This window comes from Microtus oregoni, unplaced genomic scaffold, assembly GCF_018167655.1.
Source record: "Microtus oregoni isolate MIOR12 unplaced genomic scaffold, Mior012 000008F_ref0000371, whole genome shotgun sequence".
Lineage (NCBI taxonomy): Eukaryota > Metazoa > Chordata > Mammalia > Rodentia > Cricetidae > Microtus > Microtus oregoni.
This window is the reverse complement of record NW_024543067.1, coordinates 8333709-8361481: the sequence shown is the minus strand read 5'-3', so window position 1 is coordinate 8361481 and position 27773 is coordinate 8333709. Positions and strand designations below refer to the sequence as shown.

Sequence of the window (27773 nt, the reverse complement as noted above, 5' to 3'; positions counted from 1 at the left end):
TCAAGTCTATGTGCATTCATCCAACAGTGTGGTCTTTTATGTCTGAATCTCTTTTATTGTGAATCTGTAACATTTTTTTACTATCCAGGAACATTTCTTAAAATGTTAAGCAGTTCTTAAAAACTTAAGTTGGGCCATGTACAGGTAATACGGTACTGCCTGTGTCTTGTCCAGTTGAAACCTTAACTGCGCTGTTTTTATGGTAATTACGGTAGTTCCTGCCTGAGACCATCACAGTTCAGCATGGCAGAGCTGAGCCAAGCCGCTCCTGCCTCAGAGCCATTTGGTGCCCCTGAGCCACACACAGTTCCAGGCACACAGCAGTCCACATTGCCATCAAGCAAGCCGTAGAGCTTTACTCCAAATGTTCCATTTAAAAGCTCTGTCTCCCACAGGAGCCAGACAGAGATCGTAATGGCGGCACAGCCTAATTTAGGATTTCTATTGCTGTGATGTAACCATAACCTAAAGCAAGCTGGGGAGGAAAGGGTTTATTTGGCTTTTGCTTCCACTGTTCATCACGGATGGAAGTCAGGACAGGAACTCAAACAGGTCAGGAACCTGGAAGCAGGGGCTGACGCAGAGGCCATGGAGGAGAGCTGCTTACCTGCTTGCTCCTCATGGCTTGCTTAGCCTGTTTGCTTATAGAACCCAGGACCACCAGCCCAGACATTGCACCATCCATCCACAATGGGGCGGGGGTGGGCGGGCAGGGGCTCACTGGGTAGCCCTGACTGTCCTAGAACTCACTCAGTAGACTGGGTATCCTCGAACTCACAGAGATCCTCCTGCCTCTGCCTCTCAAGTACTGGGATTAAAGGCATGCACCACCATGCCTGGCTAGATGTGAAATTCTTCAATCTTCATGTTCTCTCAATTATTTGTTGTCAACCCAGAGAGTCTGTTTACAACTGGAACATTAAAATGAAGGGCTCTAATGTTACCCTTTGAGAAGAGAAACCTCCACACGGTGGTCCGAAAGCCTTACAAATGATTAACACCGCTACCAATAGAAGATCTTGACAAGCATACAGAGACCCCCCCCACCCATTCTCGCTCCTAACACGCGTTTACCCACCCTGTCACCTCCTCCGCAACTTCAGAAGTGTTTCAGTTCTAGCTGTTTCCAAACTAGACACTAGTTATTGACAGTGCGAGTCATTGTGTGAAATGGAATATTTTTCTTCCAAATGAGCTCTCTCTATGAACATGATTTAGAGAAGATATATTGTTCTTCAGGACTAAAGTGATAGAAGGCTTCAGATTACAAAATACAACCAAAAGAAATTTTTGCCTTCCTCCTGCCTTAAGGGCAAGTGGCCTTTTGAGTACTAATGAGTTCATTAGCTTCATTAGGGCAGCTAATAAGCCTCTGTGCACAGAGAGCGTCATGGCATAGAATAATTCTCCCGTTTCCCTCTGACAGTTACAATAGCATTTTCTAAATCCAGCTTCCCCCAGCCTGAAGCATTATATTCCAGCCCTGCCCCCAACCCATGGCGGACACATGTAGTGCCCAAACAGCCCTGCGGGGAGGGTCTAATGACACTCAGTCAAATTCAGAGCGTGCTGGTCCGCGTGAGGAGCTCTGTTGCCAGTCACAGATTTTAGCTTCTTTCCTCAAGCTGTATCACTTGCAGGTGGACAAGGTCAATGCCCTTCACAGTGTAGTAACCCCACACCTGCAGGGTATTTCAGCATATAGGACGGTAGGTTCAGTCCACAAAGCCTAGGACTTGTGTTGGTTTATCTGATTCCAAGTACGAGGGTAGTGTAGACTCTGGGCTCAGTCTGCGTAGATCGCTTGGACCCTTACAGACCCCGTGTTCCACTACGCTCCAGGTGCCTTCTGAACTTTTGATTTGATCCAATTATTGCTGGATAAAAATAAAAATTGACTTTAATATGATTTTTTTTTAGCTTGCACACACACTTTTTGTTTGTTTGTTTGTTTGTTTGTTTGAGACAGTGTTTCTCTATAGCTTTGGAGACTGTCCTGGAACTAGCTCTTGTAGACCAGGCTGGCCTCGAACTCACAGAGATCCGCCTGTCTCTGCCTCCTGAGTGCTGGGATTAAAGGCGTGTGCCACCACCCCCCTGGTTCTTTTGTAGGGTTTTATATGCACTTATTTTTCTGGGAAATTTTTTTTGCGGGGGAGTTGGAGTCAACAGTACAATCAATTGACTGTATTATCTATTCACCTGAGGACTGGCAAGTCACCTGCCCCAACCCATGGGCACTCTTGGTCACTTTCTTAGCTTATCATCGATTGATTTCTAAACAATCTTGGGTGAAGCCTTCTCTTACTCTGCTGCTTCCATCATCAATCCCCACCGTTGTGCCAATGTTTCTAATAAACAGCAGCCAATGGGGGGGGGCATTGCGGTGCGGTCAGTTTTGATTAAATGCCGCACATGAATTGCCTGTAGCTTTCGTCAGGCAGATCTCTTCCTGGAGTGTTTTCATGGGTAGGAAGACACCCACACCTCAAGATAAGCTGTGACTTTCTACTATGAATGTGATCTCTGGAACCTGCACAATACAGTCCTCCCACCAGGGAGACCAAGGAGACCTATTTTGAAGCTGATTATTCAAATAACATTGTAGACAATGGGAGACGCAGGGAAAATTCCCGGCCATGCTCATAATGAGTCTACTGTATTCTAGCACAGGTGCAGACGTCCTTACTTAATATTGTAATTAGCCAGGGAAACATGCATTTTAACGGGCAGCCGCATGCATGTGCCATGCAAATTTGTGCTCTTCATCTTTCTTCCTTTGCATATAAACTGTTCTAATGTTTATTCCCTTGTGATGGTACGGGCTTTAGAAGGTTTTAATATAGAAATTTAATTTAGTACTTTGTTGGATGGACTGTTAATAGGAATGACTTTAAGCTTGTGGGGATATCTGTGGCATGACATAGCAAAGAAATGGTTCCATCCAAGTCCAGCGTGACAAACCAGGGAGGTGGTTTTCTTCTTTCTTTCTTTCTTCCTTCCTTCCTTCCTTCCTTTCTTCCTTTCTTCCTTTCTTTCCTCTTTCTTTCTTTCTTTCTTTGATTTGTTTTGCTTTGTTTTGTCTTTTGAGATAGGCTCAGAGGATAAGAGCACTGGCTTTTCTTCCAGAGGTCCTGAGTTCAATTCCCAGCAACCACATGGTGGCTCACAACCATCTGTAATCTGTAATGAGATCTGGTGCCCTCTTCTGTCCCACATGGATACATGCAGGCAGAATATTGTATATATAATAAATAAACAAATATTAAAAATACAGACTGCACTTCTGAAGGAAAACATGAGGTACTTTCTGAGAACGGCTTACATTGCTTATCATGGTGCTCTGCAGTCCCAGACAGTACCCTGGAGCCTAAAGGTTTAATTGTTCTTTAAGACTGGGTGGTGCCCTATTGAGTGAATCTGTGTCTTTGTATGTCTGTATAGCACACAGGCTGATTCCTTATTTGATAGTTATAAATAGCCTATCAATAAATACAAACAAGTGTATATCTCTGTAGCATTTTGACTTAGACTTCTTACAATACATGTACCCAGGAATGGGATAGCCATATCTCATGGTATTCTGTTTTAAGTTTCTGAGGAACCTTGTCCTGCCATGTTGGCGGTCCTATACTCCCACCAACAGTGAGCTACACTTAGTGATTCCTCCCCCTGCATCCTAGTCAGCATTTGTTGTCTTGGGCTATTTTATTTGATTGAGGTGTTCTCCAGTTCTGCACATGGCTGGATCATCCCTCGGGTCCTAATGAAGAGGTTCCATCTCCAGAGAGTCCAGAGACTCTTCCTGGTCCTCTGTTGGAAATGCCATCACATTCTCTTACTTAATGTTTGACTGTTACCACAGTCTGAATTCATCTGATGATTTTTTTGTCTACTGACCCGCTAGGTTCCGTGAGAGCGACAACTTTGTCCATGTGTTCAGTACTAAAGTGACCAGCATGAACTAGTTACTCCACAGACCGACCACAAGAGAGGAGGGAACCCTTAGCTCTATCAGTCAGGAGGATTAGTCCTAGAGAAGGATTCCTCTGGGTCTGAGGGAAAAAGTGCTCCTGCAAAAGCAAGGATAGGTAGAGGGGAAAATACTGGACCATCTCAGAGATGGAGCAGCTCTTGAGTGAGCTCTGGGACTTACTTCTGTGATGTTGAATGCCTGTTGTCCACTTGTATGGTGGGAAAATGCTCCTCCTTACCGTAGAGGGTTGCTACGGGCAGTAATTCTTTAGTCTGTGAGCCCTATTGGAAATTCATGTGATGATTAAAGATATTCATTCACACCATCCTTTCATTCAGATCCCATTGCTGTGAGCTCCAGCTAGGACAGCCTGGTCCACACAGGAAGAGACTGCAAAAACATGCATGAGTATGCACGTGGGCGCATGTGCATGCGCGTGCGCACACACACACAACACACACAAAACCAAACAAACCGCCCCACAAGAAAAATCAAAGCAACAAATGGCAAAAACAAAAATCTCACCCCAAATTCCAGCTGGGGATGTGCATCAAAATCAGCCAAGTTTTGTAAAAATGTGGGCGTCTAAGGCCTCTACTAAGACCTCCTGATCCAGAGGAGTTCTCTCTGGGTAGAGACGGGAAGTATGTCATCATATGAGCAACAAAATACCTGTCACAGACTATTCCAAGGATGAGTGGTTTCTCTTGGGTCATGTTTTGGGAGGTAGAGTCCAACATGGTGAGGGAGGCACTGTGGCCGAAGAGTCTGGATTCATGGCAGTGACAACTTATGAAGTAGCTTGTTGTGTCCGCAAAGGTGAGGAAACAGGTTGGCTGGAGTCAGGACCAGTCTGTAAAATAAACCTCAAGATCTAGTAGCCCACAGTAGCCCACGTCACTCAGGAAGGGTCTGTATCCCAAAGCTTCTACAGCTTCCCAATGGAGTACCACAAGTTAGGAACTAGGTCTTCAAACACTTGAGCCTCTGAGAGACAAGTCACACTGAAATCATAATCCTCTACTACTGGCCTCAAAAGGCTCAGGGCCATCACAGAGTGAAACACACATTTAGCCCAACTCCGAGGATCCCTGTCATGTTAACAGTTTCAACACTGGTCAAAAGTCTCCAGTCTGAAGTCTTTTTGTGAGCCATAGGCATACTTCAGGCTGTGAGGTCAAAACACAACTTATGTATTTCCAGTGCACACTGGCTATCAGAGGAAATCTTCCCATCCCCAAATGGAGGAATTTGATGATAGCAAGGAAAGGCTAGACCAAACCAAGGCTGAAAGTCATCGAGGAAGCGCCAGCCTCCGAAGCTATGTATCCAGTATCCAGAGCTTGTGGTACCATCATCTGGGACTCCAAGGGCCTTGAGTAGCTCCACCCCATACAGCTCTGGTACCTGAAGTACAAGTGTCCTTTCTCTTGGGCCAGCTCTACTTGGTACCTGGAGGCGTTCTGGCATACAGCCACATTTCTGATGCATCAACCATGATGGTCACAGCTTCATGCACAGCTCACCCAGGAGCCCCATGTACAGAATCCAACCCTGCCACCCATGGAGTAAGAGTGGCGAAAGTACGATATACAGAAGTAAGAAAGGTAAAAGTCCAGAGGTATAAGGTAGACAGGATAATTTAAGTTAAGAAAAGCTGGCTAGAAACAAGCCAAGCTAAGGCCTGGCATAAATAAGTAAGAATAAGCCTCCATGTGTGATTTATCTGGGAGCTGGGTGATGGGCCTCCAAAGAGTCCAAAGAGCGAAAGAGTAAAAACAAATACCAGGGCTGGAGAGATGGCTCAGAGGTTAAGAGCATTGCCTGCTCTTCCAAAGGTCCTGAGTTCAATTCCCGGCAGCCACATGGTGGCTCACAGCCATCTGTAATGGGGTCTGGTGCCCTCTTCTGGCCTGCAGGCATACTCGCAGACAGAATATTGTATACATAATAAATAAATATTAAAAACAACAACAAAAACAAATACCATTCTGGCATTCCAACAAGACTCTTTGACCGTGTGCAGCACAATTAGCCCCTCGCTCAATCCCAACAGAACCCCTGTTCTCTGAAACCTCATGAGCTTGGCCTTCACCGTCACTTCTCTTGGTGGTCAGATCTTCCCAGCTTCCACCAGAATGACCCATTCGGCTCTGCTTGCAGCAGTGGTTTTCATCCTGTGGGTTGTGACCCTTTTGGGGATTCAAAAGACCCCTCATAGGGGTCACATGTCAGATACTCTGCTTATCAGATATTTATATTACAATTCATAATAGTAGCAAAACTATAGTTATGAAGTACAACAAAGTAACTTTATGATTGAGGTCATCACAACATGAGGAACTGTATTAAAGGGTCACAGCATTAGGAAGGTTGACAGTATAGTAAGGCTTCTTTAACCCAGAGCTCTAAATTCTCCAACGTTCCCCCAACAAGATCGTTCAGAAGGCCTGTTGGAGGCGTTAAGTCGAGTTGCTGAATTTGGAGTAGACATTAGAATGAATCATTATCTTCTGGAAGAACTTTGACCTTGAAGATTCCTTGTGGAAAGCAATGTTTGCTTCCCTTGATCTGTAGAATTGTTTTGCTGAAGGGCCATTGCAGCTGTCCCATGACTTTGGTCACAAGATGCCTCAGGCACACCGGAGGCTCCTGTATTATTGTGTATTGCACACAATGCATAGCAGACAGAGCCACGAGAGCCTGTGATGCTGTCCTTCCATAAGACATGTAAATTAGATTAGGGACCTTGGCATGAGGAAGTATTTTGTGTGACAATCGATAAATATGCCCGTATAAGGTTGTTTGGGGTTCAGTCCTTCAGAGAGGCTGAACCTTCCTGGTGCCACAAAGGACTTAAAATCATTCACCCTGGAATGCCTTCTTTCTTCAACAGACCCTTGCTACACAGAACACCCCAGCAAGGCCTGTGAACCACACAGTCAAGTTTACACAGCTGTGACCTACTTCCTAGCACTGATTTCCATGTTAGTTGCTCTCCTGGTAGCTGTGGCAAGAGAACTAATGGGAAGAATGATTTATTGTAGATCATAGTTCAAGGGAAACAGCCCTGTTCCGTGGCTAGTTCCGTACGTGACAGCCAGGAGCTCTTGGCATACCTTACGTCTTGGAGGACTGGGAAATAGAAGGGTCTAGAAGCAGGGGCTAGGATAGTGTCCTTGGCTTATGCTCAGCAGCATGTGTCTCCCAGTGTGGACCGACATTCAAGAGGTTCTGCAATCTCCCCAACCAGAGAGCAAGTCTTCAAACGTGGGGCCCATTGCACACGAAGGCCTAATAGTCAACATGCATGCATTTCATATGCTCCCTATGCCATCCTTATCGAACAGTGCTTAGAACAATGTGTTTTGTTCAAATCACACAGTATTTCTAAATCTCTTCTGCCAGGGGATTGTGCAACTTGAACGTCTCTGTAATGGGAGCTCACAGAACTCTAGGTACTGTCTGCCTTTTGAATTTTCCTCTCTAGAGACCAAGCCAATGGTTTCTCATCGATCTGGTAAATATTTTTTTTTACTGTAAATTATAAACTTCTTGCAAGCACAACTAAAATCTTTATGCTTTCCATTGCTCTTGAATATGTTTGAGATGGAAACCAATCTTGTTATCGTCTCTTCCACATTCTTACTCTCTTAGAACCTACGCTCCTCTGTTAAGTATCTATTTCTAGGTTCCTTTTCCTTTTCTTTTTTTGTCTTTTCTTTTCTTTTTGTTTTGTTTTTTTTTTTTGAAACAGGTTTTCTCGGTGTAATGGTCCTGGATGTGCTGAAGCTTTCTTTGTAGACCAGGCTGCCTCAGACTCACTGAGATCCACCTGCCTCTGCCTCCCAAGTGCTGGGATTAGGCGTGATCCACCACCGCCCAGCTTGGGTTCCTTTTCTAACATCACTACTGAGATCTTTAGGAGTCCATATTCAAGGTACATAAAAGTATATTTTTAATTTCAGTTCTTCATTGATGTTTCAATTTCCAACCCTTCTCTCTTATTTCCTCTTCTATTTGCTCTAGCAAATCCTAGCTTAAACTAGAAATTTTTTATGCAAGTGACTGGGCAGCCTTAGGAAACATTAACTACTTGTTTGGTTGACTGCTCGTGTACACACAAATATTACCAATGGATAGCAATATTTGGGGCCAGTAGAGGCTTGATGCTGGAAAAACACCATGAGGGCCAAGGGGTCTTGTATTTGGTAAACATGTATGAAAAGGGAACAGATCCCTGTAAGCAAATATGGACCTAAGGAGATAGAGCTGGGACTTTATGAAGTCACCGCTTTATTCTGGTCCCATAACTGCTTCTGATTTGAGTTTGTGTTGACTGAAAGCTCACTTTCAGCCAGAATACTGTTGAGGTGGGCTGGGCTGTTGTGTGTATAATAGATCTTTGGATAACTCCAACGGCAACAGATGAGAACGCTGATCTAGGAAGTGTTTCTTAGGAAAGTAATTCTAGTTCCTACAACACAGTGTTTCTCAGTCTCTCTGACTGGCCTGGAACTCACTCACAGAAATCCTCCTGCCTCTGCCTCCCAGGTGCTGGGATTAAAAGCTTACCTTGAATTTCAAATCCTCCTGCTTCTGTCTCCTAAATGCTGGGGTGCAGCTAGGCACCCCTACTCTCTGTTTAGTGAGGATGGGGATGAACTTCAAACGTGCTTCTGAGGGCGCTAACCACTGAGCTGCATTCCCAGTCCCCTTACGTTTGCTGTTCTTTCTAGAGTAGCATTGCCCCTGTGAACTTCCCTCTGTCCCCTGATGGAGGAAGGTCATTGGTTAAAAAAATAAAGAAACTGCTTGGCTGGCCCTCATAGGTTAAAACATAGGTGGGAGGAGTAAACAGAACAAAATGCTGGGAGGAAGAGGAAGTGAGGTCAGACTCCACAGCTCTCCTCTCGGGAACAGACTCCTCAGAAGAGACGCCATGCCCCGCTCCCGGGCAGACACTCGCAATGAAGCTCCCACCCAGGATGGACGTAGGCTAGAATCTTCCCGGTAAGACTGGTGCTCACAGATTATTAGAGATGGGTTGATCGGGATATCAGAATTAGCCAGTAAGGGCTAGAGCTAAAGGGCCAAGCAGTGTTTAAAAGAATACAGTGTCCGTGTAATTATTTCGGGGCATAAGCTTAAGCTAGCCATGTGGGCAGCCGGGTGCTGGGGACTCAGCCCCGCCGCTCCTATTACTACAGTCCCCCTGGTGACAGAGTTAGCTTTACATGGCCCCTAAGCCTCCCTGCTCAAGTTTTACCGGAAAACTTTGGAATCATGTTTCTGTTACTAATTGTTTTACGTTGCTCAACCTTTAGTCATTTAAGAATGCTGTTTCAAGTGGTCTCTCCCATTTAACAGGCTATAGAGACTTGTCTGCGTACCTGCCAATCTCATTGTTCACCCATGTGTTTCCTGACACTTGTCTCCCCATCCCCATTTCCTAAGACAGACCGATCCTGAGTCCTTTTCTTATCAGACTAGGTTACTTTTGATGCTAGGTATGATGTGGGTAGGAACTCTAAGACTCTATTGACAGACAATAAGCAGTATTCAAGTTCCTATGTATTTTTTTAAACACACATTATACAATCCATTGCTCAGCATATGTGTGTGGTTATTTGGAATCAAAGGGAAACCATGCAAAGGGAGACATCTGGACATTTAGATGAAACCCAATGTCTGTCTTAGTACCGTGCCTTTGTACCCCGGGCATCTTTTCATACCAGTGTGTGGATTCTTCTAGTCTTTTTATGACTTGCTCAGTAGCATTGTGGCTTGTTCACCTAATTTTCTCTAGCTCTTCTTGGGCGTCTTGTAGCCAAGGCTAGCTTTAAATTCTTATTCTTCCTGCCTTCCCTTCTTGGGTGCTGGGATTATAGGCGGAACACCACACCTAGCATCCAATTCTCTTTTGATAAACATTTGGGTGGTGTCTGATGATTCAGTATTAAAGACAGAATTGCACATTGATTCATATTTATTTGCTTGCTTTGTATCTTTTTTTTCTAAAATGACTAAAAAAGCAGGGAGGGGGGGACCCAAAAGGATGTTGGCAAAGTAGGCTTAGGTCTGAAAGGTGAACCCCATCACCAAAGTCATCCCAATCAGTGAAATTTAAAGAAGAGAACGAAATAAAGCTCAGAGGCCATGAACAATGTCTGTGGCCAGAGGACAGGGGGAGGAGAGTAAGAAGTGATCTGTTCATCCATCAAGTGTTTGGTTTTGGAGACAGTGTTTCACTCTGCATCCCAGGATGGTCCTTCAGTGTCCAGCCTCCCTACTTCAGCCCTCTAAGCGCTGGGCTTACAAGTATTTATTAAGTCAATATATTATTAGATTCTTTTGCGTTTTTGTCAGAAAAGATATACAGAACATTTTTGAAAGTTGAGAGTGTCTGACTGATGATGACTGCCTTGTGTTCTGAGGTCTGGTTTGGATGGCCCAAGCTGGTTATGTCATGCTCTTTCTTTCCCATAACGTTCTGTGCAGATAGTCCACTGTCTTTTTTTTTTTTTTTTTTTTTTTTTTTTTTTTGGTTTTTTGAGACAGGGTTTCTCTGTGGTTTTGGAGCCTGTCCTGGAACTAGCTCTTGTAGACCAGACTGGTCTCGAGCTCACAGAGATCCGCCTGCCTCTGCCTCCCGAGTGCTGGGATTAAAGGCGTGCGCCACCACGGCCCGGCAGTCCACTGTCTTTTAAAGCTGCAGAAGAGAGACTTCATATCAGTTTGATACTTTCTGATCTGTCTGTCTCTCTGCAAGTGTCGTTTGCCCTTGAGAACTGTCTGTAACTTGAATGTAGGAAGATAGGCACTTTCTGCTTTGCTTTGCTTCAAGAGAGTCAAGGATTTTATATTTTATTTACTATCCAGTTGATAACGGTTGCTACAATGCACTATCCCCAACTCAAGAGTTAGTGACCTGAAGATGCACAGTAAAAAGTTCCACAGAACTTTCGTATGTAAATAAACCCTAAGATGTATTATTTCACAGACAGGGAGCTCTATACGTAAGCCATCTCATAATTCGGTTCTTCTCTCTGGGTGCACGTTTGAAAATTTCATTAAATCCAGGCATACCAGTTTCCTGTACTTCTGAACAACCTTAATTTTACATAATTATATTTGAGTTATTTGAGGGAGTTTGTGTTTTCTCTTTCCCCAGAAGAATGGCCCCTGTCATCATAAAACGCTCACTTCTGAGATTCTCGTTGTGGGCACGGAAGGCAGGGCTCATCATAGGTGTCCTGTTGCCTCTCATTGCAGAGATCAGCTGTGGCAGCCCTCCCGCAGTCCAGAACGCCATCTTGGTGGGGAATCCCACCTCCAGCCTGGGCAGTGTGGCTCACTATGTCTGTCAGGAGGGCTTCGAGAGTCCTGGAGAAAAGATCACTTCTGTTTGCACGGAGAAAGGCTGGAGTGAAATCACGTACACATGCACAGGTACAGATTCGGTTCTGCTAGGCCCTGCTACCTGGGAACCTAACAGCAGGAGGGTGGAGCATAAGCTGCCTCCCTGTGGCTTGTGCCTGCCTCTGCCGCCCTTTGCTTGGGTGGGCACTTGGCTGTAGATTTACCAGCTTAATCTTGATGGTTTAGAAGGCAGATTGGGAAAATAAGTTATACAGCGAATTTTACGTGTTCTTCTTTTGTAACCCCCCCCCCCCCCCCCATCGGGTCAGTTATTCCAAGGTCCCGAAGAGGCGCTTTCTGAAAAAGACAGGGGCGGGAGACAGGAAGGAGACCAAGCAAGATTCTGTTGTCAAGGTCTCTCTTTATTAGTGAAATGGTTGTGGCTTATATAGCCCTTGAATGAGGAATTTGGCTTGGGATGGAGGCAGGGGCATGGCAAGGGCAGGAAGGGATCTTGCCAGGGCAGCAATGGTCACAAATCGACACACCTAGTGTTCTCTATGCAAGCGGAATCGTTCCTTTTGTGATTCCAACCACAAACAATTCTCCAGATAGTTGGAATGTGGGGCGGGTTCCACTAACAGATAGCTTTCAAGATAGTTGGGTGTGGGGCTCCCCGCAAACATTCTTAGGACAATAGTCCCTACTATACTTTTTGGGAAAATGGTTCCTGAGATTCTTTTAAAATACCATAGTTAAATTCATTATGGTTTTTTTTTGCCTTCTCTCCTTAACCAATGAAGAAAATCTATTCTATGAACCATTTTCTCATATTCTTAACACATTTTGGCATGACAGCTTTTCAGGCAAAAGATAGCAAATGCAAGGAATTTCAGTTTTATTTGTATCAAAACACAAAATACAAAAAATGTATTATATTGGTTCTTCTTCACTATGCAATTCATTGGTATTATATATATATATTCTTTATTGCATAATCAATCCCCAGAACATCTTATCTTTTAAAACTGGAGTTTCCTGTTTCTCACCCACGCCCCATAGACCCTGGAACCTTCTCTTCTGCTTTCTATCTCAGGAATTTGACTACTTTAGGCAATCCATATAAATAGACTCATATGGTACTGGAGTTGTTTGTTTGTTTGTTTTTAGCTTCGCTAATTTCACTTGGCATACTCCCCCCCCCCCCATCCCCCCCCCCCCCCCCCCCCCCCCCCCCCCCCCGCCGCTGCCGCGCGCCCTTCCCAGGCAGGGTTTCTCTGTGTAGTTCTGGTTATCCTGGAACTCACTTTGTAGACCAGTGTGCACTGTGTGTGAAACACTCCTTTTTTGGAATTTACAGTGTGGTAAAAGAATCAGATCTCTACCCAAGGAAATGCGTGTTCACGTGTTCTTGTAATGTTTTGTAGAGATATTCAAACCATCACAGACTGCTGAAGTCTGTGGGTTAAGAATCCTCGGAGTAGGCAGAAAGTTCTTACCTTCAGCTATCTCCATATTAAATGCAAAAGATGCAGGCTAGAGAGTGGGGAGAAAACAGAAGATGAGAACCCACAACTCTGTACTAGCTTCTTCAGCCTCGCTGGCTGAGCAAAGAAGCAAGGCCAAGCCTGTGTAGCAAAGACCAAGGACTCCAGGCGCTTCCGGTTTCCCTAAGACCAAACTGAGCCGGACAGGTAGTCTCTGTCACAGCCCGGCAGCAGCTCCGAGACTTAAAGATAAAGCAGCTCTTCCCAGGATTGTTTGGGAAGAGAGCTGGGGATAGCTGTGGCCTCTTCGCCGTTTGCCGCGTTGCTCAAGGTCCTCTGCTGCCACCGTTGAGAATTCAGTGGGGGCACAAGGATTAGTCATACACGAAAAACCAGGAGATCTGCATGGGGCCCAGTAAGCTATTAATCAGCTGATCCTTGTACAGCACTTTGAAGAACAAACATGTTATGTAACCGCTAATTATAATTACTGTCCTCAGCCTTCCACCTCTGGCTAAGGCCGGGGTTCCAGCTGCAGCTGTGGCATGGGCTGAGGCGGGCTTTGATTGAAGGAGAGAAAAAGGCATTCTCCTGGGGAGCTAGGCTCTCTCTCTGTGAGGAGGCTGTGTGCCCTCCATCAGGCCTGGCAGCTCAATTCGATTTTTTACAGATAAAGGGAATGATTTACATGCTGATTAATTCACGGAAGGGAAGGCTGGAGAAGCTTCTGGAAAAGCGAGAGATGCTGGTTGTCAAGGCTCTTGCTTTGCCGTCCCTCTTCTCTTTTCTTTCCCCTGTTTTTCATCAACGTCTTTATCCCCTGTCCTGATTGCCCGTGTATTTTGTATTTCCTTCACTCAGTGTTCATGCTTAGCTTCTTTCCCCATTCTCACTCCCTGTACCCCTCTTTCTGTACTTCCGTGTTTAATTCCAAGCTGGGTGGAGTGAACTATCTGTGCACAGATTGTTTTTATTTACTGTCAGATATTTTTGGAGCCCCATGCCTCTGCATCAGTGGCATGGTTTTGTAATGTTTTTCACTAAGTATGAATTCTAAGAAGATGGTAGGATTTTTTTTTTTCTTCTCTCAGGCCAGTTTGAACTGGAAATTCCAGACAGCTGGGAATTAGGCAAGTACTTTAGTGTCTGGAAAAACCCGAGGTGGAAGCTTCACGTTAGTGAGTCAGTTTACTTCAAGATCAAAGAGGCCGATTCATTCTTGATAAGGCTGTCCCCGACTTCTATTCTGCCCAGGTCATTTAGCTTTTATGTTTAGAGTCTGGGTTAATAATTACAAGGTTAACCCTCCACGCTCTGTCCCTCCATCACTCCATGCTCTTGGGGGAGTAATGACTCTTTTGAAACATTGAGTCTGCCGATCCGCCAGGATCCTTTCTACATCCCATAACTTCCCAGTTACGACTGCAAATGCTCCCAAGCTCCTGTTACCCTGTGTCCCTCCTTGGTTGTCAACCCTCCTCGTCAGTCCAGTATGTGCTCACTTGCAGCTCTGTCTGTTTTAGATGGACAAGAAAGGCTGGCTGGGTCAATGGGCACATTACTGTAATAGACACACAACTGCATTGGGTATGAATACGTGCATAAAATCTGCACTACCAACATCATTGCTCTGATCACCGAACACCAGCTTGCACGCCCAGGGTTCTCTTGGGGGGCTTTAATGCTTGACTTCACTTCATTGTCACAGGAAACCTGTAAAGCAAGGTTCATTTCACAGCTGAGTGATCTGAGATTCGCAGAGGTTAAGCAATTTTCTTAGGGTCATTCTGTAACTAGGACTTGATGGAGTTATGATTTGAACTCAAGTCTGAGAGTCCTGGAATCCCACACTTTCCTGTTCTTGTTCTTCCAAGCTTGAGTTATTTGCATAACATCCTGATTATCTTTGACATAACTAAACAGTGATTTACACAGCTTGTTTTTAAAAATAATATATACACACATATGTATAGTATAATTGTACACATATACATATATATATTCACACGTTTTACACACATACACAGTCACGTTTGGGATGGAGTTTTGCTATGTTGCTCAGGCTGTTTTTTTTTTTTTAAATTTATTTATTTATTAAGGATTTCTGCCTCCTCCCCGCCACCGCCTCCCATTTCTCTCCCCCTCCCCCCATCAAGTCCCTCTCCCTCATCAGCTCGTCAGGCTGGTTTTAAACTCTTGTTCTCAAGAGATCTACCTGCCTTAGCCTCTTAAGCAACTCAGTCTATAGACATCTATCACCATGCCGGATGTGGTGGTTTGAAAGAAGATGGCCCCCAAAGGGAGTGGCACTATTAGGAGGTGTGGCCTGGTTGGGGTAGGTATGGTCTTGTTGGAGGAGGAGCATCACTGTGGAGGCAGACTTTGAGGTCTTTTGTTTTAGCTTCTCTCGGTGTCACGATCGACTTTCTGTTGCCTGCAAGATGCTGGACTTTCAGCTACTTCTCCAGCATCACATCTGCCTGTACACTGCCATGCTCCCTGTCACGATAATAATGGACCGAACCTCTGAAACTAAAAGCGAGCCTCCCGAGTTTAATGTTTTCTTTATAAGAGTGACTACGGTTATGGGGTCTCTTCACAGCAAGAGAAACCCCAAGATACCTGACAGATATTTAAATTTGTAGTTTTAATATAGCAACTAAGAATTCTTTGTAGTATGGGGTATATCATGACTTTGATAAGCTAGATGTGTTTTTCCCAATGTGCACAAAAAATTAACACCTGATGAAATGTTTATTCAAATGCCACAAAAATTCACCATACATCTTGTATATTCACTTTTACCCATTTTACATGACTTTAACTTAAGACTTAACACACAAAAAAAGAAAGAATTAGATTGTTCACAACCAAACCTTGTAGGACCCTTCTCTAAGTCAAATTGGAGACGCCTATTTGTCCTACGTCTGTACAGAACAAAGGCCTGCTCTTTCTACTTCTGCCCAAGGTCAAACCTGGTGTCTAAGTGGGCCTGGTAGGCTATTCAGCAAGGACAAAAGATAGAGGGAGGGAGGTTGACCTTGCCCCTGGGCTTTAAGGACACGCTACACCCTACTTGGCCATGGTGAGGAAGCTGAGCGGGGCTGGAGGCTGCTTTTAAGAAAGACACACCCCTTCCTTCCCTTCCTGAGCACGGTTTCCCTTAGCCCCTCCCCTTCCTCTTCCCCGTACGGCCCTTGTTTCCCAAGTCTCTTGAGCAGCGGTGTTTCTCTCACCGAGCCCCTCTCTATGACCTACTTCTATGTCTCACCTTCACTACCTGTGTCTTCCACTCACAGATCCATGGCTTTTAAGGCTGTTTGACCGTTGGACGGCCAGCAGACAGCTCATATCCAGCGCGTCCTCAAACCAGTTCATCGTTCCCTCTTACAACCCACTCTGCCTCCTCTCCTGTTTCTCTGGAGAGCAGTGAAGGGTGATTCATTCAGACCCTTGAGCACAGAGGCTGGCTGTCAGCCAGGGCTCCACTCTGTTCCTGCTCCGTCACCTCCCATTCATCTCCTTCAGAATTGTTTCTTGTTTCATAATACAGTACCCCGGTTTCATGTCCTAACCTCTTGTCTGAGTATCTGCTTCAGTTTAAAGGCTCTCTCGGCAGCGGGGTGTAATGCATCTAATTGTGAGTCCGGACTCAGTCCCTCACGCTGTCTGGCCCTCGGAGGTTTCTTAACATCCACGCCTCGGGTCTATGAAATGGACATGGTGATGGCTAGTCATCAGGATATTTTGAACGTTGAAGTCCTGTGCCCACTTTCTGGTTCATAGTTATAACTCAATAAGTGTTCTCTCTTTCTTATTGTTTTTATTATTGCTTCTTGTGACTGCTGGGAAAATGAGATCAAGTCTGTCAAGAGCAGTCTGAGCCTGACATATAGTTGTCATTGAGTAAACAGTATTATATTCTATTTTATGACCTCCGGTTCTTCTGCGCTCGAGTGCTTCCTTCCAAATGGAAAACTGGCCCTCTCGTTATCCTGCAGCTTGTCTCTGGAGGCGTGTGCCTTTAATCCGGCCTGCAAGCCCGTCCCTGTCCCCTCCTGTGTATCCTCTGCAGCCTCACTTCTGTACCAACCTGACGTCTCCCCCCTCAACACTTGCTCTTCCCTGCCTCGCCCTTTCACGAGCACGGTATTCAGACCCGTTCTTTCTGCTCACGCATCCTCCCTCCTCTGCAGCCATTTATCTACCGAGGCTGCGCCCTCCATGAAACTGAATTTCCCGGGTCCTCCAGTGAGAGCTGCTATCTTCCCGTTCTGTGCCCTTCAGTATTTGTGTGGAGCCCGTGATAATGCAATCTGCCTGCATCTGTGTTTGCTCCTTCTGTTGGGCTGGCAATGTGTTCCTTGAGGGAAGAATGGAGGTGGAGTCTTCCTCACGGGGAGCAATTCTGTAGGTTGTGAGCAGTGAATGAAGGGGAGGCCGCTTCAAAGACTTCCCTACATGGTTTTCTTCTTTCCCTTTTCCCTTCTTTTCAATTTCTTTTCTTTTAAGTTTTTTTTTTTTATTTTTTATGCAGACAGTGTTCTGTCTGCATGTATGCCTGCAGGCCAGAAGAGGCCACCAGACCCCATTGTGGATGGTTGTGAGGCAGCATGTGGGGTGCTGGGAATTGAACTCGGGACCTCTGGAAGAACAGCCAGTGCTCTTAACCTCTGAGCCCTCTCTCCAGCTCCTCTTTTCAATGCCTATGACGTCTGTTTAGTTATTTGTGTGTAGGTGTTGGTGCATGCATGCCAGTGTGCACACGTGGAGCCTGGAGGACAGCGTAGGGGGTGTGTTCTCTCCTTAGGGGTTTGTGATCAAACTCAGGTCATCAGGCTTGCTGGCAAGCTCTTCTATCCACTGAGCCATCTTGTCAGCCTGTGTGTGTTTTTCAGTTGTAGGGAAAGTTAGAATTAGTGTGCAAGAGTCATAGTTTCAAAGGGCAGCACTATAAAAAAAAAGTCTTTTCTCCCCGTTTGTAGATTCTCGGTGGGAAGAGTCACCAACTCTGCTCAGCCACTCTTTGGGGTGGAATATCTGGCTCCTCTGTAATCAGATCTGAGTCCCATCTGTGCAGAGCGTGGCACAGGCTGGAGGCAGATGGCAGCTTTGAGATGTCATTTGCAGTTGTCATAGCGAATGAGCAAAAAGGAAGAACAAGAAAGGAAACCCTTTTCCAATCTCTGCTTGGGTGACACAGGCACCCCAAATAGGAAGGCTGTTTGCTTTATTGGCAATCAGGGAGAAGATGGGGAGAGAGATACTTCTGTTTCCTGTGAACCAGCTGCTGAGTTATTATCAGAAGGCCGTGTGAGTGAGCGGAGAGGCTGAGAGTTCTGGGGCTTGGAAGGATAGCAGCAGAAGTGGTCAGTATACTTGACGTTTATCCAGGCTGCTGCTCGGGTACCAGCATCACCACTGCTGCCCGAGGAGGTGAGCCAACAAGGCTGTTTACATTACGTCTCCCTGCTTATTCGTGCTGGCAACTGGATTCTTTTTTCCCCCACATTCTCTGTGTTCCAGAGAGAATCACTGACATGGGAACCTACGGGTTATTTTAGGCTTCATCGCGGATATTCTGATATCTCTGCAGAAATTTGCATTGTCTTCTCTGCCTCAGTTTATTCTCACTTATTTATTAATAAACAGTTTGGACTTACCCCAAAACAGGTGCAGCTGGACATAGAATCTAGATAATGCCAAGTAGACCAGGTAAATTTGTCTTTGGTTCTGTACAAGAAAACTGAGTTAGCTCTGCAGGTTTTAAAATTCAGGCTCTTTTTTCCTCTTGGTGGTTAAGAAGAGATTTACTATAGGGAAGGGACAGGAGCTAGTTAGGGGAATGTTATCTCCCCAGGTAAAGGAATTATAGTTCTCACTTACACACACACAGACACACGCATGCATGCACACATGGGTGCGTGGCCAGAGGTCAACCTTGGATATTGTTCCACAGGAGATGTCTGTTTCGCTGTTTTCATTTTAATGTGTCTGTGTGGGTGTGCTGTGGTTGCTGGTGCCTGGGTCGAATCCCCTGGAGCTAGAGTTATAGTTGTGAACTGTCTGATGTGGGTTCTGGGAACCAAACTTGGGCTTTTGAAATGAGGTCTTTCACTGATGTGGAGCGCACCTCCTAAATGGTACAGGGATCCAGCAGTCGCCACCTTCCTAGAGTTGGCATTATAAGCATGCAACACCAGGCTTGGTTCTGGGCCTTGCTCCGGCCTCCTTGAGTGGAACACCAGCGATATCCAGCAGCCCATCAGACTAAACCATAGTAAATAAATAAGCAAGCAAACAAACAAGCATGGGTTCTGAGGGTCAAACCCAAGCCTCCATGCCTATGAGGCAAACAGTCTACTCACTCGTCTTGATGCAGGCTTTACCTTGAATTTCTCCCAAAACAGAACCAGGAGTTTGTACTATTATATGACGGGGAGTAAAATTCCAGGAAGCTGGACTAGGGGCCAAGAGGGATAATAAGGGAAAGAAAGAACCAGTGTGAAGATGCCATAATGCCCTGGTCTCCCCTCGGTAGGTGGGACTGCTCCCCTGCTGGTACAGCGTTCTGAATGGCTGTGGAAACTCAGTCACTGGGACAGTTGCCTCCAGGGAGAAAAGGGCAGTGGCTGGTCTGCTAGGTCGCTCCTCTCCCGTCCAGGCTGCCTGTGCTGGAGTACATGAGCCACAGCAAGGAAGCCCCAGATCAGGAGGCACAGCACAGTCACATCGTCAAAGTGGATGCAGGGCTAACGCACATCAGACCCTGTGAGATATCTGCCTGTGAGATATCTGCCTGTGAGATATCTGCCTCCAGGAGAAGCTTGAATAGGGCTGTGGAATATTCTTTCTCCTTTTGGATGAAATGAGAATTCTTCTCTCCAGAGATGAACGTGAAATGCATAACTTAAAAGTGTTGTTTTGTTTTTTTCTCCCTTTTCGATTTGATGGTAAAAGAAATTGCTTTAATTTCCTTTAATCATTCATTTCTGTTGTACAGTAACACATATTAACCTTCTGTCTCTCAACCTTGCTGAGCTCTTTTCTCGGCTTTCATGTTTTTTCAAAGTTTTAATTCCTTCAGAGTGTATGCAAATAAGATCCTGCCATTTGCAAATAGAAATGGTTTTAAATATTTATAGGCAATTTGATTTTAAAAATGAAAAGGTAGGTTTTCCGCATACCACGCTGGCTGGCTGGGTCCATTGGGAACTGTCACTTAAGGGAACTCTTGTGTTTTCCCACATTGCCGGATTCATCACATGGAATAGAGATGCAGGTTATTTAGAAGAAGCAGAACCCAGAGAAATCATGGCTTCTCACATACCAGGATCACGTGGTTTCTGCTAGCAGAATCCCAGGGTGATCAGGGACTCTATGGAAAACTTTCTTAGTTCATCCCAAGCTTCTCCTGAGGAGTCACCCTGCATCGTGACACGTGCCATTTTCCCTATGGGAACAGCGGTCACTCGAATGACTGCCTACCACCCAGGGTAAGATGAGGAAGGCAGACTCCCGCATCTTCCCGGTATGGCTTTAACGAAGCTGCGAATCCGATGGGTTCTGGACTTGCTCCAGCCTACCTGATGGAAGGAACACCAGTGGCATCCAGTGGCCCATCAGGCTAATCACAATTGGAGCTCTTCCCCACCCTCAGGCAGTAATCTTTTTTTTTTTTTCTTTGCCTGGCCAGGCAGTGGGCCAGGCTCATTCATGAGGAGCCATCTGGGATCGCTCAGACTGCTCACTTCAGCATCTGAATCAGAGCATGGCTGGTGAGCAGGGAGACACCAGCTGGACAGATGCCCCGCGTCCGCCAGGATTCTCCCAGAGCCCACTGGTACAGCTCATGAGTCAATTCTTTTCTCTTTTCCTATTCTAGAAATAGTGGTCGAAATTCATGATGTGTCTGTGTTTAATGACAGCTGTGTGAGGTGGCACATAAGCCCAGAAAGCATAAACTCCAAGATCATGTACATGGTAAGTAATGTGGGCTGCTTCCCCTCCTAATGCAGAGATAGAAATGTGAGCCAGAAGGACGTGGGAACTTCACCCTCTCCGCCACACACACACACACACACACACACACACACACACACACGCCCCCCCACTCTGCCACCTTCCTTCCTCCCTTCAGCTGTCCTCTCCTTCCTTCAGTCATATAAAGTGAAGTGTACAATAACATTGCAAATGTATAATAACAAGCTCCAGCTATTTTAACTCATGGAACAGCATGGTTAATCACTTGGTGTAAAGTCTTGCTTGGCCATTCCTTGCATATTCAAGCCTGGGTGAACTTCCTTCATTTTGTAAACTCTCTTGGGATACCCTCTTAAGCAAAAATTTCAGAGCCAACTCAAAGCTAAGACAGGTTTAGAAGATACTGTTAACCTCCTTCTATTAGAAAAGGATGGTTTTCTTTAATGGATCTTACAAGCTGTCATCACACAAGTAACCATGAAGGTAGAAAGATGACGTTTCTGTAACCAGGAACAACCGCCAGATTACAGCGTTTAATGCCGCTGTCCACCAACTGTATGGTTAGAGAGACGGGACGATCAGGCTAAATGTTTTCTCGCACCAGCGCCCTTTTAAAAAGTGAATGGGAATTCTAAGATATCCGCATATTTTATATCTAATGGATATGTCATCCAACAGGTTGTGGACGCGGGCCACACATTTATGTTTGGCATTCTCATAGGGCTTTGTTTCCAAGTGCTTATCCTTTCTCCCCCAGCAGGCTGGAAGCATATGCTGAATTGGTGCTAGGACCTCCTTTCATTGTTGGTCATTTTGTTATGATCATGCTGTGCATTATTATCACCTGGCAGAATGAATCCAGACAGTACCCTGTCCCTTTAAAAGACAAGCTCTTCCCACTTCCAGTCTCTCTCTCTCCTTCTACTGAAGAGGCAGCTCTCCCCCTCCTTTTCTCTCTCCTCCTCTCTCTTTCTCTGTCTCCCTCTTTTTCTCTCTCTCTCTCTCTGTCTCTCTATCTCTCCTTCTCCCCTACCCTACCAAACCTTCCCAACACCCTCTTCCTAAATAAAACTTCACACTCCCCAAACTCTCTCTGCATGTTGTATCCTGTTTCCCACACGGTTCCTCAAACTCCATGGAACCTGCAAAGGTCCCAACTCACCCCGAAATCTTTCACATTTGTGGTCGGGAGAGCACTCCAAATAGAGTTCTCACTTCCATCACAGCTGAGGACCCATTGGTCCCTGGGATGATTAGATCTTGTCCTCAGGTCCCTCACGGCAGAGCGGCCCTCTCTCTCCTCCCTGGTTACACAGTATCTGAAATGAGAAGGCAGAGAGGAAACAGTGCAGAGTACCACGAAGTCTCTCTGTCGTCCTGACCCAAGTCATGGCCTCTTGTCTTTCCTCTTCTAAAGATAAACATTGAAAGACAGCAGTCGAATGCTGTGGAGTCTGCTCGCGAGGAGACAGTCAACGTGACCACAGACAACAGGACCCCAGAAGTGTGCCTTCACCTCCAACAAGGCGCCAACTACACCGTGCGCATTTCTGCGGCCCCTCCCCGGCGCTCCGTGCCCGCCATCCTTGATTTCCAGATGGCTGGTAGGTGGAAGGAAGTAGCATTTTCTCCTAGAGAATTCTGAGCAGAGGATGCGGGAAGCTAGCAGGGCAGGGGGTTTCAGCTGGTGTGAGTGAAGGGTTGAGGCTGTTCCAGAGCAGAGCAGTAAGAGCAGACATTCTTATTCTCTTGTCATCCCGATGAGTGGCACTGGCGACTGTCTCTCAGCTGAGCCCCGGGGGAGGAGTGAGTGGTAACAGAAAGGACCAGATGCTGATGCAAGGGTTTGCAGGGGTACAGGGAATAGAGGGGTTCACGGCTTATTACGTTTGCTAGGAAGCCCAACAGGCCTTTCTTTCCCTTGCTGAAGGAAGAGGAGGAACAGAGAGGCCCAAGGTCATTTTCTCAGCTACTGTGAGCACCTCAGGCTGGGGAGTCAGGTCAAGAGTGGTTAAGTGGGAGCAGGAGGTAGCCCTAGAGTGCAGAAAGGTCTGTGTTGGTAAATGGGGGAGTGGCCCCAAAGGAGCTTTGAGAAGTAGGAGTAGGAGCCAGGCGTGCTGGTGCACACCTTTAATCCTAGTGCTCTGCTCTGTAGGCAGAAGTAAGTGGACTTCTCTGAGTTTGAAGCCAACATAGTTGACATAGTGAGTTTTAGGCTGGCCAGGGTTGCGCGGTGAAACTCTGTCTAAGGAGGAGGAATAAGGACTGGGTGGTGGCTCCATTGGAAAAGTGCTAGACGCACAGTACTAGGACCTGAATTTGGATTCCCAGCAGACAGGCCAAAAGCCTTGAGCAGTTATGCATCTGCAATCTCAGCACCGAGAGACAGAAGGATCCCTGGGGCTTGCAGACCAGCCAGTCTAGTCAAATCAGTAAGCTCCAGGCTATTGAGAGACTGTCTCAAAACATAAATGGTTTAGGATACTCAGGATACCCAGGGTTGCCCTCCAGCTCACATATGTGCACACACACACACACACACACACACACACACACTCACACAACACAAGCATGTATGCAAAAAGTAGGAGTAGGCCACTGCATGTAACTGCCACGGGATTTAAAAATATGACACAATTATAATAAGTTGTGTGGGCTTCTGAACTCAGATGGTCTGGCTTGTGCAGCAAGCTCTTTGCCAATTAAGCTGTCTCTGCAGCTCAAGTCAATTTTTTTTTTTTTTTTTTTTTTTTTTACAATCAGGCTTCAGGTACTAAGAGATGACTCAGTAGATAAGAGTACTTACTGTACTCGGAGAGGGTTGGTTCCCAGCACCCATGTGGCAGCTCACTGCAATCTGGAGATCCAATGTTCTTTTCTGGCCTCTGTGGTCACTCATACATGTGTGTATACACGAAAACACAAAATCAAAAACAAGTATTTAATTAAGAAAAGAATTTGTATTTAATCATGCTTTATAGATAAACTTTGGGCAGCAGTTGGTGCCATTTGTTATTTTCAGCGAGTCACTCTGTAACTAGTTGTTTGATGACCCATTGAGAAAATCTTCCTCAGATATTGCTGTTACCATGCACTGGGAGATGACAGTCTAAGACCAGAGAAAAGTAATAAAAAGTTTTGCCTATTGAAATAATATAAGACCAGCTATGAAGTTAGGCCTCTTTGGACTTTTTTAACATAAAATTTTAATTATTTGGAAATTTCATATAATACACCCAATAACATTCACTTGTCAGCCTTCCCAGGTCCACCCCCACACTTCTGACTGCCCCTAAAACAGAAGAAGGGAAAGGGGGAGGGAAGAAGGGGAAAGGGAAGGGAGGAGGAGGAGGAGTAGAAAGAGGAGGAGGAGGAAGAGGAGGAGGAGGAGGACGAGGAGAAGAAGAAGAAGAAGAAGAAGAAGAGGAAGAAGAAGAAGAAGAAGAAGAAGAAAGTCCAATTTGTGTTGCACACATACTCACTGGAGCATGGTCAAACTCTCAGTGGCCAGCCCCTTAAAGAAAGCTGAGTCTTCCCCATCCCTACCCCTGAGAGAGACCATCAACTGTGAAGAGCTACATTTCAGCATCCCTATCACAATTTTAAAGAGTTCTCTTCAATGGCTTTATGTCTATTCTATTTCTTCGATTTTAATTTGGGGGTGGGGATGGGGGAGAGAGATTGTCCCACAAGCCTTCCGTATCTCCCATTCTCAACTGTGAGTCTGCAATCATCAATACCACTGCAAAAGAAGCTTCCTTACCTTTGATAGTCGGAGGCAGCAAGGATCATGGGCTTCCACATGGTCTCTGGCGACAGTACAGACCACCGACATAAACATGGCTTCTGGTGGTTGCATGGCTGCACAGATCGTGGGCAACCCCCTGGCCTTTGGTGGTAACATGGACCACAGACATCAACAGCATCTGGCTGCCACAACTCTTAGGACTTTTCAGGAATAAAGATCATTTTACTTCAGGTATATAATGTGAAGAAAAGATAAGAAAGATATGTAATTAGGGAAACTGTAGTGAACGAACTCCCGTGGGCTTTCGGGGGTGTGTCTTCTTTTGAAGATGTCATCACAAGACTTCAGTCGCATTTGTCCCTGAGTCAGAATGACAGCTCTTCCTCCAAATACCTGACTACCCCTCACATGACTTTTCCATTAGGAAAAAAGTGTAATCTTTGGAATCAGGTAGACCTGGCTTTCTGTATATCTTAACTGTTAGAGTTATGACATAGGGAGGCATAGGGTACACAGTAGGTGTGGGTAAATCTGAACTTCGGGAAATTTTATTTTCAAGATACAGTGAAAGCAGTAGTCTGTATTGGGGTCTTGTAAATCCCCAAGTCAAATTTATCTTTGAAGAGGTATGTATAAGTAAATTCATGTTAGTTGATGTTGCTTATTAATATTTTCCAGATTTTGGAGTTTGGAATGCAAACTAAAATAAAACTAGTGGATAAGAGCTTGCCTGACACTGGGTTTGTAATGTGTCCACACTGTTCTGTGTTGTTGATGGACATAGCTTACTGTTGCACGTCAACCTAGTGAGGATTGGAATCACGCTAGCCGGAAGCAGAACTACCTTTGCTCTGGTCAAAGGTCTGTTACTCTGTCCTCCTAGATTCTGTACATCATGGTGTTTTATTTCACTATCAAGGTATGCTACTTCCTCTCAGATGAGTGGGGGAGCTGTACACACACACACACACACACACACACACACAAGCATACATATGTCACTAACTTGCACACATCTGATAAACAATACACACACACATCACAAACATACACACACATATTCACACCCGCCACATAAACCATAATGCACACCACATACACACACACACACACTATTCTGACTGCTCTGAAGAAGTTTGTAGCATTCCAGAATTTCCCCCTTCCTTTACAATTAGGCAAATTTGCTCGTGGGATCATTTAAGTTTTAACCTTTTAGGAAGTTGATTTGCTGACCCCTTTGTCAGTTTCTTTCATGACTTTTGTCAGCTCATGTTTTCTAGAAGTTTTTAAAACGTGTGTGTGTATGAGTTGCGTGTGTTAGGGTACCCACCTACTTGTATGTTCTTGTGTGGAAGCCCAAGATTGAACCTGGGTATCTTCCTCTCTTCTCCATCTTTTCTGTTGCTTTTAGACAGGGTTTCACTGTGTAGTCATGGCTGTCCTGGAACTCCCTTCAGGACAAGGTTGGTCTTAAATTCACGGAGACCCTCCTCCTGGCATTAAAGGTGTACACTATTGTGCCCACTCTGCAAGAACAACCAGAGCTCTTAACCACCAACCCCAGGTTCTGTTTATTCTCTTTTCAGAGAATGGATTCTGGTTTCTAAACTGTATTTTCCATTTCTACCTTGTTAAATCCATTCTAGTTCTTATTATTTCCTCTTCATTCTTCTCTTAATTTGATTTTATTGATACATTTGTAAATTCTTGGGATTTTGTTTGATTTTGAGACATGGTCTCATGCAGCCCAGGCTATCCTCAAACTTACTATGTAGCTGAGGCTAGCCCTGAACTCCTGATCCTCCTGCCTCCATTTCACTAGTGCTGGGATTTAGATGTGCCATCATACCCAGAACACTTTAAAATTTTGGAACTGAATGCAAAACTCAACATGAACCCACATTTTCCTGTTTGATAATAAAAGTCCCGAAGGCTTCCCTCTCCCTTGCAGATCTAAGTTTTGACAGAAGCCCTGACACATTGTCAGTTTCTCTCTTCATCTCTGCTCTCAGGGTGTGACTTAATTGCTATGCTGATTTTCCTTTGGCTTAAATAATTATTTTTAAATGTGTCAATCTGTGTTCTCTTTGCTCTTGCTTCCGTTAATTGTACAATTGCTGTGCTGATTTCCCCTTTAAAGACTTAATTATAATTGTATCACATTGCACAATCAGTGTGATAGATATGTCTGAGGTTCTGTTGCTGTGAAGAGACACCATGACCACTGCAGCTCTTATGAAGGAAGATATTTGATTGGTGCTGGCTTACAGTTCAGAGGTTTGGTTCATTGTCATCATGGTGGGAAGCACGGTGACGTGCAGGCAGACACGGTGATGGAGAAAGAACTGAGAGTTGTATGTGAAGATTCAGAGGCAGCAGGAAGGGAGGGTGAGCCACTGGGCCTGGCTCGAGCTTCTGAAAACTCAAAACCCACCCCCAGAGAACACAATCCTCCAACAAGGCCACACCTCCAATAATGCTGCTTCCTATGAGTCTATGGGGGCTATTTTCATTAAAACTACCACAATACATGCATACATATTTAAATTGTATATGAAGTTAACCTGTTTCCTTATGGCATTTTCATACGGTAGGTTTTTGTTGATCATCTCCTTTATTTTCCACTATTTCACCTCCAGCTTTTTATTAATCATTATTATTGTTATTATAAGATTTTTTTTTGTTTTATGTGTTGGATCCTCTGGAGCTGGAGATACAGATGGTTGAGAACCATCTGAGGTGGGTGTTGGGAACTGAACTTGGGTCTTCTGGAAGAGCAGCAAGGGCTCTTAACTGCTGGACTGTCTCTTCAACCCAGCCTTTGCTTTTTAATAATTACACCTCAATGTTAATTTTCAGTGTTATTACATTTTAGCATACATTGAGGATTGATGGGCACCTGTGTGGATCTTACTGCTTGGTCAGGCTGGTTTGATTGCAGTGGATGCTGAGTGAGTATGTGGCGCCTTGGCGTGCAGGTGGAGTGAGGCCTGTCTCAGGTTTACGTTATTAGATCAACCAGGACTTCAGTGGTTGTTTTCCATTTTTCTCCACTTCTCTCAGAGATGCTAGTCGGTATCAAATCTTGTATGATTTGATGCTCAGTGTTCCTAACACACAGATAGAGTCTCTCTCACCAGCAGCAAGCGGCTCACTCACATCCTTTGCCTTACATTACACTTGGATGCAGTACCGACTTTCTCAACTTCTTTGTGCT

At 45.2% G+C, this 27773-nt stretch overlaps 1 protein-coding gene across 6 annotated transcripts in view; it reads left to right on the top strand.

The window, feature by feature from the left end:
• Susd1 (sushi domain containing 1) overlaps nucleotides 1–27773 on the top strand; it is a 119364-nt gene that overhangs the window by 36655 nt on the left and 54936 nt on the right. For all 6 annotated transcript variants that reach the window (XM_041657838.1, XM_041657839.1, XM_041657837.1 and 3 more), the window contains exons 6-8: nucleotides 11252–11428; nucleotides 20711–20808; nucleotides 22226–22412. In XM_041657838.1, the coding sequence (XP_041513772.1) occupies nucleotides 11252–11428; nucleotides 20711–20808; nucleotides 22226–22412 (462 nt within the window). The remainder of the gene's footprint in view (nucleotides 1–11251; nucleotides 11429–20710; nucleotides 20809–22225; nucleotides 22413–27773) is intronic.